Source organism: Mastigoproctus giganteus, chromosome 2 (assembly GCF_048544385.1).
Source record: "Mastigoproctus giganteus isolate SK-2022 chromosome 2, ASM4854438v1, whole genome shotgun sequence".
Classification (NCBI taxonomy): Eukaryota; Metazoa; Arthropoda; class Arachnida; order Uropygi; family Thelyphonidae; genus Mastigoproctus; species Mastigoproctus giganteus.
This window is the reverse complement of record NC_143576.1, coordinates 161,530,284-161,549,087: the sequence shown is the minus strand read 5'-3', so window position 1 is coordinate 161,549,087 and position 18,804 is coordinate 161,530,284. Positions and strand designations below refer to the sequence as shown.

Here is an 18,804-nt window from a genome sequence, read left to right as displayed (position 1 = left end):
TTCAAATGTTCAGAGATATCCATTAAGTAAGATAACTTTACCAGCCAAGCATCATTTGCCTCTAACTTACAAAATGTTTTCCTCCTCCAGTTCATGACAACATTTGACCTCTATGTAAATGGGGAGGATTCACATGTTTTGTCCTAATTTCATCACAAAGTTTATCAAAAAGGCATAATTTAAATGACCTCTATTTAATGTAGTTCACCCTTTTTGTACCTGTCTAGACAGTTTTTAGCTTATGGCTATTTTTTTGCAAAAACCAATATTTCATGAATAGAAAGAAATGTGTTATAATATTACTGTTTACATTTTTCACTAATAAAATAAATCCTTTTAATGATGCAACCATTGAAGGAGCACCATCTGTATAAATTCCTGCACAGAATTTCCAGTATGGCCTAACAGATTCCAAGTGATTTTTTTTTCAATCAGTAGTTATTTTGTAGCCCAGTGGTTAGGAGCGAGAGTGCATAGCACGTGTTCCTTGAGTGGACCGGGGTTCAAGCCCGTGACTACTAAATACGATGAATATTATTTGTATTGACGATTTATTGTAAACTCTACTGACTTGGTTGTTGTGCCGGAGTATAAACAGAAAATTTATTTATTTAATTTCTCCTATTTATAAATGGTTCTGATTCATTTCCCGACTTCCATTCAAATTCCTGTATATTCGTTCCTGTTGTGGCATATAACATGCATTCCCATTGACATCTCTGTGCCTGTTTCTTTTGGCCAGTATTAGTCCAGTATAGATGAATGAGCAATGGGTGAACATTAAATTTTGTTTAAAATTAGACAAAAGTGGTACAGAGACACATCTCTGGTGCAAGAAGCTTAATGGCGATGAAACTTGAATACTCATATTTTGCAGTGATACGTTCATTTTTGCAATGGAAGGGGAAGTGCTGAATGTGATCCCGAGTCAAGCCCCCTTCCACTGAAAAGAATAACAGGTTGCAACCACATCACCAAATAGCAGTTCAGATGCTAGCAGACACAGCAAAAATAGTTGTCACCAAATTTTGACTGATTGTTTGGGGAAAAGAAAATCTAATGCAAGGCTTTCTCTGCATAGCCTGGTCTCAGAACAAATGGAAACTCAATCTGCAATTTGTGCTAACCTTTTTTTTTTTTTTTTTTTTTTTTGAGCTTCACTTAATAGAAATGCCTTCGTTACTATTGACGGAGGTAAGGGCTGGTGCTTCCAGTGTGACTTCGATGAAACAAGAGTTAAGAGTGAAGAATGTACTAACTGCCTCAAAGAAAATAAGATCCCCGTTGATTACTTTTTTTTTTATTTTTTTTTTTATGAAAAAGGGAATTGCAGATAGGATTTGTCCCTGCAGGTGTAACTTCTAATCAAGACTTTTTTTAAGAGTATTCTATAGCACTTATTCATGAATATTCATTACTACTACCGATAGGGAAAATTGGGAAATTAATTCCTCTTGTATGACAATGCATGCCCACTCACTGCACTGTCTATTCAACATTTTGTCCAAAAGACAAGTCATTGCCTTACGTCATCCATCATATTCACCAAATTTGTCACTATTGGACTTCTTTCTGTTTCCAAGAGACTATTGTGATGAGATCACTCCACACATTCAAACAGCTATGAGAATATATGAATAGTATTCCTGAAAATTACTTCCAATATGCTTCAACAACCTACAGCAATGTTGCCAACATTGCAGTGATGCAAAGGGAAACTACTTTGAAGGTCAAAAAGTGCCATTAGTTTGTAAGTAATTTTTATGATTTCATATAAGTCACTCCTGGAACTTTTGTGAGAAAGCTTTTATTTTATTTAATAAATCTGAATAGTAACGTAACCTTTGAACTCCCTAGGATCGGTTTTAAATAATATTTTGTTAAATTTCAGTATATATATATATATATAGATCCTTTTGAAATGTAGTGTTGAATGTATTATTTATACTGATATTTATTAGATTTGGACTTGGAACCAGCTGAAGAAGATCGCAATATTGAGATGAGTGACCACGAAGATGAAAGTGATGCAGAGCATCACTCTGCAGATGACGTTACTTTACATGGTCAGAAATTATCTGCTTCAGGAACAAGCAGCAGCAGTAGTAGTGACAGTGAAGGTTCGTAAGTTTAATGTTTGGAAAACATATCATGAAATTGCAAATGTTAAAAATAAGAAATACGGATGATTACTTTCACCTGAAAACTAGTTTAATGTCACATTGACAAGTTTCCAGGTGAAAGTGATCAAAGTTTACACAAAAATTTTCACATATTATTCAACAGGTTGTGTGATTGATCTGGGTATGAGGTTATTACCATGTTGGCCAAGATTTTTGCAGCTCCAGCGAGTGCTAAGTTTTTATACATATTTAGTTGTTTTATTGACTGAATTGTTATACTAAATTATTTTCTATAAGTAGCTTTATAGTCCTAGTCAAGCTCCTTGCTTTATTTCAATTTTGATAGCGATTTTGAAAGTTATTACTTAGTGTCCATAGATCTTACCGTCCATAATTTGCCATCATTGTTATACGATGCGGAATAGCATAACGTAAATTCTGAACTTCGTAGCATAAGGTTTAACGTAAAACTAAATAGCGAAATACGTAGCACTGGATTAGAAATCTGTTAGATTAGTATAGTATTATCAATTAATCAGTAAATTTTTATTAATCTTATTAAATTTCATTGTAATTAAATTATACTTAAACGGAATCATGACCCAGACTAGAGCAGCAAAGCAATAAGAACAAAAAGCACAAAGTAGCGATAGTACTGTGACTCGTGGGAGAACCGAAGGGGGCGATTCTTCAACACATCACAGTCTAAAAAAATGTGTGAAAGGTGAAATGTTTGTAAACTTGTCTAGAACAGGACATGATCTAGCCAAGGAGGATGTCTTTGTGTGTGCTAGGTGTAGAGACTGTGAAGAAATTAGGCACCAGCTCTGCATTCTGATGGGCTTCTATGCGCGTTTGAGATGTAGGGTAGATGAGATGCCCTCGAGAAATTAATGTGAGATGCCCATCAAGCTCTCAGCTGCCCAACTCAATGACAGAGCTCACTCCTGTGCATCAAGCAACCCAGCGGCAGTCTCCAAGGCAGAATGCACTAGTCCTACAGGAAGTAATTATTGTTAGTGACTCTATTGTCAGGGAGACAGGAAATATATTATGCAAAAAGATACGTGGAACAGGACCAGAGTATGTCTGCCAGGGGCGAAAGTGATGTTGTACGGCAGATAGTCTTTTAAGGGCATAAAAGGTGATATTGTTGTACACATTTGCACTAATGACATTAATGAGTTGGAGATCTGCAGATTTACTTAACAAGTACAGGTCAGGACTGAAAAAAAAGTCACAAATTAGGGTTAAATTCGATGGTGTCTGCAATTCTGCCCAGATACGATATGAGGGAGTATATGATGAGAGCCTTGTCAATCAGTTTGGCCCTGGAGAGATTGTGCAAGGCTCACGGGGTAGAATTTTTTTCAGTGTGGTGTGTGCTTGCTAAAAGGAGAGACTGCTTCTACAGGGATGGGGGTACACTTAAATAGAAAGGGTGCAAGAATATTTGCTGCTGCTATTGAGGCAGTATTAGGTGGGTTGGAAAACTGCTAGCCTGGGAGGGATAAACAAACTAAAAGGTTAACAGTGGCTGCAGGCAGAGGCAAAAGTGATTCTTCCTAGAATGAGCAGCAGCCTGGAAAGCAAGGTGCTGGAGATTTCCAGGACTGGTAGTAGTCATAGTAGAACAAGTAAGGCAAAAGCGATTTTTGCACTGCTTCTAGTATAGTAAATAAATTTTATGAATTTGAAGTGCTGATCACTGCATCAAAGGCAGATATTGTTGGGATATCAGAGACATGGTGTCACACAATTGAAATTTGTCAAGTACAATACAGCTAGGCCTCACATAACGCGAGTTCGATTAACGCGATATTCAGTTAATGCTATTTGAAAAATGATACCACTTTTCACTTTACACGATGCAAATTTCCGGTTAACGCGATCTTTTTTTTTTTTTTTTTATGCGATAGTTGAAAGAAGATTTGAATCGCGCATTAAGCTTACTGCGAGTCGTACGGTCAATAAACAAACGTTTGCCTGCTACCTGCCCCGGTGTGTTCCATCGGAAGAAGATGTGTTTGTCTCCTGCTAATAAAGTCAATGCAGACTTGCATTTAAAAATTCAAATTTTTAAATGAGTCAGATGAAAATGTTACCGCGAAGGAGATAACGGTAAAAGAATTAGATGAAATCTTTCGTATCACAGAGAACCTCAAACAAAAGGTTTGGGGTTCTCTGCATTATTTATTTCGCCAGGGCCCAGAGAAGATTGTCGGCTATCGACAACAATCTCGATTAACGCGTTTCCGTTTTCCGCGATGCACTCGCAGGACAAATTAATCGCGTTAATCGAGGCCCACCTGTATGTACAGAAAAGATAGACAGGGTAGAAAGGAGGAGGGGGTTATGCTGTTAGTTAAGAAACACACAATCTAAGGAAGTGCATCCAGTTGGCATGGGTAGACAAGGCAATATTGAGTCAGTTTGGTGTGACATAAGCACTGGGAAAGGGAAAATAAGAGTAGGTGTGTGTTATGGGCCTAATGTATCTGATGAGCAATTGTGTAGAGAAATAGAGTAGGCCAGTAAATCAGAATGTCTTATAATGGGGTATTTTAACTTTCCAGATATTGACTGGAACTTGTGGGTGGGTAACTTGCACACTAGCAAGACTTTTGTGGATTTATTGGATGACCATTTTCTACAGCAACATGTTCGAGAGGCAACGAGAGGTAGTAATTCTCTTGATCTGATAATCAGCAGTGATTATTCATGCATTGAGAATTTGCAAATAAAGGAACCAATGGGTGACAGTGATCACAATGTACTGATGTGGAATTTATTTAAAGATGTAACTACCATCAACATTAAGGGAAGGGCTGTTGCTTTCGTAAAGGTGACTACAGAGGTCTCAGACAGTTTTTAAATTCTATACAGGGGATCAACTGATGATGTTACCAACGGTGAATTCTAAATCGGAAGCCTTCAGGAACTTAATCTTGGAGGCTTACTAGGCTTTTCGTACCAACTAAGAAATACTGTTCAGCGTTTAAGCCTAAATGAATGTCGGATGAATTAATGAGGCCCGTGGCACAGAAGAAAAATGTATGGGATGCATATAAATTATCAGGCAACACAGAAGCCTATGGCACATATAAAATAGTCTGTAATCAAGTCACATAGGAGATTAGGCAGGCAAAGGCAGATTACGAGAAATCTTTGGCAAAGGATGCAAAGAAAAACAGCAAAGTATTCTTTACTTATGTGAACTCTAGAAGGAAAGGGATGAATAAGATTGGACCACTTAACATAGATGAGTTGGATATTGTGATCATGCTCAGGTAGCTGATAAATTGAATGAATATATTGCATATACATTCACACATGAAAAGTTATTCAAGGAGGGGAATGCCAGAAGTTTATCAAACTCTAACAAGGAGCTAAGTGATTTTGCAATAACTGAGACCAAAGTAGAGGAGAAATTGTTGAAGTTAAACATAAAAAAGGCACCTAGTTGGATGAAATCTATCCAGTTATATTGAAGGAGGCAGTGAGGGAAGTTAGCAAACCCTTGGCCATAATTATGAGAGCATCCTTAGATTCAGGTGAGGTCCCCATGGACTGAAGATGTGCAAATGTATCCCCAATTCACAAAGGGTGACGCAAATAATTATAGACCAGTTAGTTTAACTTCTGTTCCACGGAAAATAATGGAGTCAGTGGTTAATGAGGTGATACAGTATCACCTTGACAAGACTGCGATAATAGTTCAGACACAGCATGGGTTTGTTGAGGGGAAGTCTTGTCTCATCAATTTGATTGGATACTACGATGTGGTCACAAAGGAACTGGATGCAAAAAATAAATTTGATATTTTATTATATTTGGATTTCAGGAAAGCTTTTGATACTGTTGCACGTGGAAAACTACTGTACAAATTGTAGCAGTATGGCATTAAAGGCAAGTTATGCAATGGATAATGGGATGGTTGAGTGGGAGACAGCAGAGATGGTAATAAATGGACACTGCTCTACGTGGACTAATATTATTAGTGGAGTTCCTCAGTGTTCGGTGCTGGGCCTATTGTTATTTTGTGTATTTATTAATGATATCAATGACGGTATATCAGGCTTAATGTCCAAGTTTGCAGATGATACAAAAGTTGGCAGGATTGTTAATGACACTAAAGACAGTATGCTACTGCAACAGGATCTAGAAAAGTTAGACAGATGGGTTTAACCTTGACAAATGCAAAGTACTGCATATGGGTAGCAGTAACCCAAGAGCAACGTACCAACTGTGTGGTACTACACTCAGGGAGGTGGAGAATGAAAAATACCTGGGGGTAATTGTGCAGTCAGATATGAAGTTCTCTGAGCAGTTCAGATGGGCTGCCACAGCAGGTCACGGAGTTTTGTCAATGATATATAGGAATTTTTCTAGCAGAAGCAAGGAAGTGATTATCCCTTTGTATAAGGCAGTGGTCAGGCCACACCTTGAGTACTGTATACAGGTCTGGAGGCCTAATTTTAGGAAGGATATAGATTTGCTTGAGCATTTACAGAGAAGGGCAACAAGATTGGCTAGAGAAATGAAGGGTCCTCTTACCAAGAGAAAGCTCTGCAAATTGCAGCACCTGGAGAGTAGGCACATATGAGGTGATCTGATTGAGGTGTATAAGGCCTTGAATGGGTTGAGCAGGCTCAATGCCATGCTCAACCCATTCTGCTTGCTCAGACTAAGAACCTTGAGGGCCATAGATTCAAATTGAGGAAAGACAGTTGTAGAATAGATGTGCAGAAGTTTGCCTTTAATCAGCGGGTAGTTGATTTCTGGAACAGACTTCCATCGGTTGTTGTGGAAGTTAATAGCTTAAATAAATTTAAGGCTGAACTAGACAAACGTTTGGAGTGACTGGATGGGAAAATGGAAAGGTTTTTTTTTTGCTGATGCTGTATAAGCTTGTTTCTTGCCTCATATGCCTCAACTTCAGATTTGCTATGTCTTAATTAATTTTCACAGGCAACTGCATGAACCTCTTTACTGGGCTTCTCAAATTTACTGTTTTGAGGTTCTGATGTGTATAGTTTTCAAGTATAAGTCTATAATTAACTCACTATTTTGAAATAAATATAGCTCTTTAATTGCATTGTCTTAATGCAATAAAATGCAGCATTTCTCACTAAATGAAGTGCAATTCAGATGAGTTGGTTGCATTGATGCATTATTTGGTGAGATTTTTATTAATCTACCCACACATCATTCTTCTTGTAATGTGCTTTGGTAGATATTAAGAACATTATTGATTCTTTAACACGTTGACTGCCAAGGCTTATTTGGGTGAACTGGTCTCCAATGCCAATCTGAGTTAGGCATGTTAAATTATTCAAAACCCAAGTTATAATATAATTGATCACCAAAACTGATAAAAACAGCATTGTGAATTATCTCGTAGTTGGCGTATGTAATAGAAAATTCTTCGCGGCAGTCAACTAAGAGTTAACTCGATTAAATCAGACATGTTGTAACTTGCAGAATTCTCTGTATATGAATCTGTGCTGTGCGTAAATCTGCTGCAGTGACACAGACTTTGCCATGTACGTTGTATTTAGTACTTTGTTATGTATTATAAAGAACCTAAAACATGGATAAGAAGAGACCACTGACTGAAGAAGGGCTTGAGCTCTATGTAATACGAGTGACTCAGAATTTGAAGAGCTTTTTGATGAGTCATACGGTCCTGGTTCATAGATCGAACGGATCAAATTCTCTCATATTATTCAGCGCTAAGAAAAACCATCAGATGTCCGAAAAAAACTGCATTACATATTATAGAAATATATATATATGCATAACGCATACACCCTTTTCTGTCAAGTTATGAGTTTCTCTGGATTTTGGACATTTTATGGTGGAACCCGTAACTTGATGGAAAAGTTGCATTGAATCTTTGATCGGAGAAAAAATAAAATTCTAAATGTTCCAAAGAAGATTAGGTCTGAACGTAAAATTCATTATTTTGAATTCCAGTTGGCTATACCACCAACTGAAAAAAAAAAAAAAAAAAAAAAAAAACGCTTCCAACTAAGCCGTGTCAAGTATGTATGAGAAATAAAAAATGCCACGGAACACACTATTATTGTCCAGTGTGCTAAGATAAGCTAGCTCTTTATGTGAAGAAAATATTTCTTTTTGAGAATAAATTCTGTTTTCTGATGCTGTGGTTGATTTTTCATTCTTATCCCAGAAGCTAACTATCCATCAGTTGCACATATTTGCTACGAATATACTCATGGCTGCGCCTGAAAGGCAAGTCATACCAGTCTGAGTTAACTTGTAATCAGCATCTTGGGCCAAGATCGCCAAGTATGAATTAACTCGTAGTCGGCATTCAATGTGTTCATTTCATCAGAATCAGTGTTTGGTATGGTAAACTTATTTATATATTTTTTTATTCTAGCATGATGGAAAGAGGTTCCATGCCTTGTTTTCTGATCTGTTTTCTAGTCATAGCAACACAGACTTGCTTTCAAATTGGAAAAATGGTCAGACACCTGTTGTGCATAAGCAATATAAACTTCATAGATATGGGCACCTGGATAACAAAGGAAATACAGATATTTTAAAAGTCTTAGAAAAGATTTTAGTTTTATATTATATTGTTGCATATAGAAAATGCTGGCGTGTTCATTTATGTAGAATAGAAAATGTAAGATATCCAAATGCAATAATGGATTGAAGAGACAAGGGCTGAGACTGCAAAATGATGAGAGGAATTTTGCAGGCCACTAGGCTTATTATTTGATAGGATGAAGGGGAAAAAAAAAAAAAGAAAAAAAGTGGCTGTGATTTCTTGATAACTTAGAACACTCAGTGTCTTGAGTCATAATCAACATCCTCTTGATGCCATGCTACACCAAGATGTTACCAACAACTGCAAAGCTTAGCAGCAAGACAACATAAAGAGGATCACATTGAGATATATATATTTTTTAAGAGGATATGTAAAACTAAGCTTTGAATGGAATCTTTTTACAAATTTGCTAATGTCTTAATTAACTTTCACAGGCAACTGCATGAGCCTCTTTACTGGGCTTCTCGGCACCTCTGTAGCCAGGTGGGCAGGAGCAGCAGTGCATAGCACGTTTCTTGATTAGACCAAATACGGAGAATGCGGAAAGGTCAGGGAATTACCACCGCATATCCCCGGAGCAATATGGCCTTAGGTTGCTAATGCTCCTAAAAACCAAAAATAACAACTGGGCTTCTCAAAAATGTTTACTGTTTTGATGTGTATAATTTTCAAGTATGACAGTCTTTAATTAAACCAGTGTTATTAACAGTGGTGACAATTTTTATTTTGATGTTACTATTGAAGGGGCACCATTTTCAGTGGTACTCTAACCACATTATTTTAAATAGTAATTTAAAACAATGTGGTTTTTAGTAGCAATGTTATCTGAACTTTTAGTCCCTTCCCGATTATTCACCCTAAAATGGTAGGAAGGAGAAAAACTATATAGTGTACACTATCAGTTGAGTCCTAAAACCATCTGTGCAACTTGCTTTACTGAGTAATAAATTTTTGACAGTTTCACAGTGCATATGCTTCTTGCATTTAATTGGAATGCATCTAATTAAATTTTGACACAATTTAATTGCATCTAATATGGAAACAGAATTAAAGAAATTATTCTGTCCTTCCTTTCACAACTACATACCTTGCCCAGCAATCTGATGGATCACATCCAACTGATTCTGGTATAGCATAGATGATGCACCAGAGCCAGTAGAACCTCACAGAGGTTTGCATAAATGATTCAACTTGTGAGAACATTCCAGCTCCAAGATTTTCCACAAGTAGTTAGAAAATGTATTCCATTTATCACAGATTAAGGCTCCAGAAGTAAGCTTTTTTTTATCCAGAAATAGCCCAGCATTTTTCATTTGGTATATGCATGAAATACCAGCATGCACAGCTGCTGTGTTGTAAACTTTTAATATTATAATGTAGTTATTATTGTACTATAAATACTGTAAATTGGATTTTGGCCTTTTCTTATACATAATATTTGATGCAAATACAGGCGATCCCTGCCGAGCGCAGCGGTTATGTTCCGTCTAACGTCCGTGCATGGCGATTCTACTTTTGTGGGGTACTGTTATGGAAAAACGGAGGTTAGTTTCTGAAACTTTTTGTGTGGGAAATTAAAATCATAATCTGTGTTACAAGTGGTACAATTTATTTTTAAAAGAAATTAACAATTTCACTTTATAATTTAAAATGTATTCCAACTAAAAACATTATAAAATATATGGAAGTAATATTTTTCTATGCTATTTTTTGCTGGAATGGGGGTTTCAAAAATGAACGGCAAGACTGACTTCTTCCATAATTTCTCATTTCTTGTTCCATTGATCCAATTGAATGACAGTGAGTTTGTGCCCTTAACATAAATGTAAAGGGCCTCTATGTTAAAAAGAAACATGATGAAAGAAAACTAAACCCCAAAAAAAATGATATCTAAGTTATAGAAACAACAGAAACTTAATCGGGTATACGCTTCTATTTAATTGGCTATGACTTACCAACACATGAAGAAACGTTCAATTGATGAAACTACTAGCAGAGGGTGAACATTCTTTTGAAATTGATTTACTTACAAAATCCATAATTTTGGTCAGTCTCTGTTTTTCATGATCTTTCTCATGTCAACGTAAGAAACCATAATATCGTCAATGCTTCTCTTAATTTTCATACTCTTATGAAAGTCGGGATCTTCCTGCATAATCTTCTCCTTCGGGAACTCGGCTGCTTTTAGAATCTTCGATATACCTTTGTTTGTTAGTTCAGGTTTCTTCTGCTCTTCATTTTCTTCTTCACAGATATCTTTATTGGAGTCCAGTAGTTCTAACTCCTCATTTTTTAATTCTTCCTGCCTTATATCTCTAAATCCCTCACCTCCAATAATGTTTGAAAATTTAATAATATTCTCAACTTCTGTTTGAATAATATTGATGTCTTGTGAGTCACTTTCTGTTTCAGGGAGTAGCTTCTTCCAACAGTTCTTCAAAGTTTACTTCTTCATTTCAGTCCATGACTGTTCTATTATTTCAATACCTGTTAGTATTGTGAATTCAGCCCATTTGCACACGTTTTTATCCGGAATTTTTTCAATTTTATCAACAAGATTTTCCAAGCTTCTTCTTAGATAATAAGATTTAAAAGTTGAAATGATCCCTTGGTCTAGGGGCTGTAAAATTGATGTTGTGTTCGGAGGAAGAAACAAGTTTTACATTTGAATTGCAGTCGAGAAGTGATACTGGATGACTTGGAGCATTGTCTCTGAGATAAGGAGCACCTTGATAAATTCTTATTTTTCAGATATCCTTCAACTTCAGGTACGAAACAATGCGGCGCTTCCGTAGCCAGCAGCAGTGCATAGCACACACTTCTTGATTAGGTCGGGATTCGAGCCCGTGACCACCAAATACAGAGGATGCGGAAAGGTCAGGGAATGACCACCGCATATCCCCAGAGCAATATGGCCTTAGTTGCTAATGCTCCTAAAAACCAAATAACAAATGAACAAAACAATGCTCTTACCATTTACTAAAGTGAGCCAGTCATCCATGCTTTTCTATTTGATCAGCAGTAAACGGGAAGAAAGAATTTATTTTTTGCCTTTTAAAACCCATGGGTTTTCTGAATCGAAGGGCTTTGAAAGGCAAATACACTAATAAAGGCTTGCATTTATAATCACCAGAAGCGATACTACAATATAGGAGAGTGATTCTGTCCTTTGATACTTTGAATCCAGGTGCAGCTTGTTCTTCTTTGGATAAATACGTTCTGTCAGGCATTTTCATCACATTTTTTTTCCCATTTATTTGTACACACAATTCTTTACATTTTATATACAAGAACTTACAGAGAAGATATATATACAATTTTATATACATTAGCATTATCATTCTCATTATACCTATATATATACTATATTATATATGAACACGTGTGTGTGTGTGTGTGTGTGTGTGTGTGTGTGTGTGTGTGTGTGTGTGTGTGTGTGTGTGTGTGTGTGTGTGTTTACCTGTATCAAGGGTGGCTCCTAGGCCTTAGCCCATCTCCACCTTGCACGTCTGTGGTGGTGCAGAAACTCAGCAAGCTTTTTATCGCTTGTGTATGTCCACCCTGCCATCAGGGAGCAGCCAACACCCAGGCAGCCGCTGCCTGCCCCCAGGCACAAGCAGCCAAGCCTGGGTCTACTATTACCTTAAGTGCCATGGGCACAAATCCCACACCCACCGGAGATAGTGCAATACCGGTGGGTGCCAGCAATCCCGTCCCCAGGTTGCCCAAACCTGGAAACCAGCAAAAAAAAAAAAAAAGTAAATATTTACATATGTACAAAAGATAATAGGATTTTGACTCTAAATCCTAGTAATACAATTCAATTTTACATATCTGACAAGTCATCCTATTTATATTTAATGGGATACCAACATTTATATTAACTGCTCAGCTGTCAGATTTATACTCGATTTTGGATTTGAGTTCTTAGTTGAAGTCTTTTCTTAAAGACCGATTCTGCAAAGGTCTGGAAAGTCTCAAAGTTTGTTTTGTTCTCAACTAGTATTTTCACGTTGTCCTCAGCTAGATCTGGAACCTGATTAAGTAGCAATACTCGTTGGTCTGTATATTGCGGACAAAACAGTAAAACATGGATCCAGTCCTCCATTTGACCACAAGTGCAAAAAGGATCCGGCTCCAAACCTCTGTCGAAAAGTTTGGCCCGCAGAGATCCATGGCCTGTTAATAAGTACGTTGTAAACATGCTTGGTGCAAACCACGAAACAGAAGGTTGAGTAGAAGCAAACTCAACATTTTCAATATACTTCTTTGTGACTTCGCCGTGCACAGACGCATTCCATCTACTTTGCCAAATACTAATCATTTCACTCCATAATCTTTTCCGTTCTGTCTTTAAGTTACTAACTGGGTCGGTTGTAATTCCCATAATGGATACCTGCAGTCCTTTCTTATGTTTATAAATCATGCCACGGTATAAGATAAACAAATCTAAAGGCAGTTCTCCTCCAAGAATTTGGAGGGCATTGTTTGATACTGTACGAGGGGCATTGTTTAGTGCCAGAAGCATTGTCCTTTGAATTGATAGTAGCTTGTTTTTAATTTTCATCACAGTTAAAAATCTGATCTACCATGTATCCTCCCTCTTCTATTACATTTTTCAACTCTGGTAAAGAATTCTCCACTGCCTCCACGTCGGCAGAAGCAATCTCACCAACAGCTTTAATATTGCTCTTTTTTTAAATCTATCGAACCATCTCCTAGATGCACTGAAACTTGATTCACCATTTGTACTAGCAGCGTGATGATAAATACGTTGAGCCTTGCACCTGATCATATTAGAACTGAGAGGCACATTTCTACTCCTTTGGTCTTCGATCCAAACATTCAATAACTGTTCCATTTTTTAATAAGCATATCACGTTGAGTAACAAAAGTGGATTTTGCACTTGCAGAGTTTATTGCCAGCCTAATGCTTGCTTTAATTTTGTCGTCACACTTTAATTATTCGTATCAATGATTCATTGCACTTATATTCTTTAGCTAAAGATGCATACATTCTTCCTTGCTCTATTTTCCCCAAAATAATCATTTTCTCATGCAATGACAGAATTTTTCCGGATTTTTTCTTCCTGGAGTCACTTTTGGATGTAGAGGCACGCTTTGAAGCCATTATGTTAGGGTTGCTATTGAAATAAAATATAAATTCACTCAATGACAAAACACACACACGCAATGAAGTCACTTTTCACTCAACTTGGAAATTCACACTGACATTGTCACTAGCAAAGACTCAAGCTGACTTAAGGGATCATTCAAGTATTACGTCATGCTGTTTCTGAGAACTGATGAGTTGAAAGATACATAATGAAAACTATATAGTAATAAAAAAATTGGTACAATGTAGAGAGGCAAAATTTTTACTGATTGTGAAACTGCAAAGTGCCACAAAACAGCTGTCTCTGATACTAAAGTTGCTTAGAATTAAATCGATGACACTAAATTCAGTTGTGCTAAAGCAACTATGTATTATGTAATTAAGGTAGCACGGCTGAGACAGATGCATCAAGCTACTGCATATCTTGGGCCCCGTATGGCACGATCCACGCTGCACGAACTTCTACCGCATAAGTGCAAATCTGTGCATGGCGAAGCCGTGCTCAGTAGGGGGTTACCTGTATATAGTTTTTAAATTTCCTTTGAAGAAGAAGTATTTTCTGAAAAGTAGAACTTAACTAGTATTCTAACTTCTAAATTAGCTGTATATAATAAATTTGATTTCTAAGGAAAAAAATTTTTAATTTCTATACTACAAAGTTAGCATATTTTTAAACTCATATTTTCAGCAATTACATTACAAAAACAAGAAGGCTTTCAACCAATGTGCTAGAGCATTGTTTGTTTTATAATTGTGAATGTATAATTCTGAAGTATCACTATTGTTTAACTGTTTACCTCTTTTATTTGGCTGGTGACTAATCAAGGTGTGATAATAGATAAGAACTAATCTCATCACAGCTCTTTTCTCAACAGACAAAATATTATTGGTATGTAATATTATAATGGCATTGTGAGTAAGCATTTTTCAGTGTTATATTAGCTGGATGGTAAGTATCAAGGGTTAATTACTGAGGAAGGAACCTGCATTCAGAAACATTGGCAGTTTTAAGATTGGCTATGATTTAATCAGTTTTAATTTTTATTGCTTTTTATCATATATTTTATTGTGCTTTTATCATACCAGTTCTAATTTATTTTTATTGCTTCAGTATTTATTATTATTTTGATTATGTATGAGCTTTCAAAATGAAGTATCACTATTGTTTAACTGTTTACCTGTTTTATTTGGCTGGTGACTAATCAAGGTGTGATAATAGATAAGAACTCTTATAACTGCATAATAACAAAATGTGATATAACCTTTTGTGTGTTGTCACAAATTATCATCACCAAGTTAGAAGACAAAACATGACTGTACGAGAGTACATATTTGTGCAGTGGGATAATGAATTATATTGATAGAACATTATACTGGGACCGCTGCAGAGCTTTAAAAATAAATATATATATATATATATAGTCAAGAATAATGATATAGAGAAGCTATATGATATGGAGGTTGGGGAAATTTAAGTTTGAAATTAGATAAGTCTGAATTACAATAACATAACTTATGGATCAGGGACACTGCTATAGCAAAATGTACCCTACAGCCATAATGTGTATATGTATATATAAAATATTTTAAGTATAAAATGTTGTAGGTAGAACATGTTAACGAGCTTTATGTATAAAATTAAAACTAATGAATATACCGTATACCCTGGGAGCGATATATGTTGTGAAAGAAAGGGGGGGAAATTAACCGGAAAATAAAACGATAAGATTTGCACAGATTAGTAACCTTTCTTTCACAACATATATCACTCCCAGGGTATACGGTATATTCATTAGTTTTAATTTTATACATAAAGCTCGTTAACATGTTCTGCCTACAATATTTTATACTTAAAATATTTTATATATATATATATATATATTTTTTTTTTTTTTTTTTTTTCCCCTTACAAATACACCCACAAAATTTGTCTACTTATAAAGTTATTTCTAACTGGATATCAATGTTATCTTTCTCAAACAAAGTAGCATTTATGCAAATGCTGTTTTAAATATTTCTATTATCAAATTTAATTAATTATTAAGTTGGGGTAAAAAATATATTTTTTGCTATATTTCAGAAAGCAGTCATACCACAGAAAGCGATCAGGATGATAGAGGATCAGAAGATGGAGAAGCAAATACCAAATCTGGTAAAATTGTCATTTACATAAATTAGCCTTAAATTTGAAACTGTTTTTATATTTGTTTTGTTTTATAATCAAGGACAGTTATCTATCCAGAAGAGTTTACTAGTCAGCTGGCAGACTGGGCTTTGTGGCGTGTGTTTTATTATAGTTCATAATGTTAAGTTCTTGGGTTAGCCTGTTTATCTTTATGTGGATGGAAAGTCCCTTGCAGTAATCCTCATGTTAACCATATAGAAAAGTCTTAGGTTCAAATCCCATTTAGATATGATTTGAACCCAAGGTATAGGAGCATTTTGGATAACTTGATTGGGGGAACCAGTAACTGCAATTGATGAGATCTTAACCATTAGTTTTGGATGAAGACGACTCCCCCCCCATCCAAAATGAGTGTTTATTGCATACCAACTGAAGTATGCAATTGGTTTGCAATAAAGTGATACTGTGGAAGTGAAAGATTTCTGCTAGATGAGTTTTCCATCGTCTTCCCCCCTTTTAAATTTTTTAAAATTATTTTATTTTATTATTTATTTATTTTTTTGAATAACAAAACATACTGTTTCTCTGAAAAAGTTTGTTTCTCACTTTGAGAATTAGAATTTAATTAACATGCAATTTATAGACATTATACAGATATAATGATGGCATTAGCTATTACCTATTTACAAAATGACTGCTTTGATAAGAGGGGCATTTCCAAATAAATAAATAAGTTTTCTGTGTATACTCTGGGACAACCACATGGTCAAAGGAGTTCACAAGAGAGAGAGAGAGAGAGAGAGAGAGAGAGAGGCAGGCAGGCAGGCAGGCAGGCAGGCAGGCAGGCAGGCAGATAGACAGACAGACAGACAGACAGACAGACAAACAAACAGCACTGTATTCAGTAGTCACGCAGGCTTGAACCAAGGTCAGTCAAAGTACATGCGCCCTCATGCCTGACCACTTGGGTACAGCAATCTCGCAAAAAAGTAAGGCAAGTACCACCTTGTAGCTGATTTCAGTAGTTTGCTTGGTATCAGTCACAGTTTTATTCTTGCCAGAGAAAGAGATGCCATTTTTTTCACATTTCTACCAAATCATTTTTGTGCCGCAGAGTTTTGAAATGGATCAGGTCAAGTAATATATGCGATTTGACATATAAGCCAATGTTTTTATGTAAGAATCAAAACATTGTGGTAGAAATCCAACTGAAATTCATTATGAGTTAAAGGAGATATGTAGTGACAGTTCAACAGATCAAAGTTGTCTAAGTGGGCACATGCTCGAGAACATCGTAAAAACATTTTACATTATATGATTCAAGATTAGGAAGACCAGTTACTTCAACTGTTGACACTTCAGTCACCATTGTTGCCACAATTTTGGATGAAGACCAGAGAATGACAACAACAACAAAAAAAGGCCATGTTTCCCAAATGAGCATTTATCAAATACTGACCTGTGCAATGAGCATTTATCAAATACTGACCTGTGCAATGAGCATTTATCAAATAAGTCCTGTGGAAGGGAAATATTTTTATCAAACCAAATGGGTTTCCATCACCTTTCCAAATAAAAATACATGTACCATGTATTTTTATTATAGCATTTTAAGCATGTAGGAATTTAATTCTTCTGACAACTTGTAGCATTGAGATGACAAACTTGATACTCAATTAATGCATTGGAAGCACTCCGTGATATGCAAAGGAGTCCACTGAAGCTGTTGTCACTGTAAGGTAAAGTTTCTCAAGAAATCACTGTCAATTCTGGCTGCTATGCAGTTTTTTGAGAAGGTGCACCCAGAATAGAAATACATTAAAATTGTCCAGAGCTTTCAGACAATTTTAATACCAAAATTGCCCGTTCAGATATACAACTATATGTTTTCAAGTACATTTTAAATAATGTTTCTGTTAATGTATGAAACCTCCAAAATCCAGTAATCTTGAAGCCAAACCATTTATATATTTATTTTTTTCCCTTATTCCAGAAATATTTATTTTAAATTTCTTTTCCAAAATTTCTAGTTGTAATAATTCTGTAATGAATATCGGGAAAAGCATTTTCTTAGATTGATAAAAAAATAAAAATAATACGGTAGCAGCAACAGCACTGATTTTACATATAATAAAGAAATAATTAAATTGTACCCTATTTTGTTTTGTGTTATCTGTTTATGTACTATACACTAAATGCATAAATCGTACAAAAAAAAAAAAGAGAGAGAGAGAAAGAAAGAAAAAAAATTCCTATATTGTATTGTGTGTGTGCAACATGTTAAATGTATAAATATTAGTATTAGCAGTGGCAAATGATGCAAGAAAGCAAGCTTATAAAGCATCAACCAAAAAAAGGGAAAAAATCTACACACTTCACCCATCGAATACTCTAAAAATTTGTCTAGTTCTTCCTTGAATTAAGTCAAACCACCCAATTCCACAACAACAGATGGAAGTTTTTTCAAACTTCCACACTTCTATCCTGCAACTATTATTCCTCAACTTGAATTTATGCTCCCTCGTGTGTGTGTAATCTCAGAAAGAGGAAGAATGACATCAACATTCAGCTTACTCAAACACCTCAATCAGATCACCCCACAGGTCCTTAGTTTCCAGATGCTACAATTTGCAGAGCTGAAGCCTTTCTTGTTAAGAGCACCCATTTGTTCCCCTCAGCAATTTGGTTGCCCTTCTCTGTACCAATTCCAGCAGATCTGCATCCCACATAAAATGAGGCCCCAAACCTGTATGCATTACTCAAGTTGTGACTTAATCATGGCCTTATACAAAGGGATAATCACCTCCTTATCTCTGCTAGGCTAGTAAAGTTTCTGTATATCATAGACAAAACTCCA

General features: G+C 35.9%; 1 protein-coding gene across 1 annotated transcript in view; it reads left to right on the top strand.

Moving 5' to 3' along the window:
• Positions 1-18,804, top strand: part of Pitslre (cyclin dependent kinase 11B pitslre) — a 233,911-nt gene that overhangs the window by 56,242 nt on the left and 158,865 nt on the right. Inside the window, exons 7-8 of the mRNA XM_090389610.1 lie at positions 1,962-2,120; positions 15,903-15,974. Of these exons, the coding sequence (XP_090245736.1) occupies positions 1,962-2,120; positions 15,903-15,974 (231 nt within the window). The remainder of the gene's footprint in view (positions 1-1,961; positions 2,121-15,902; positions 15,975-18,804) is intronic.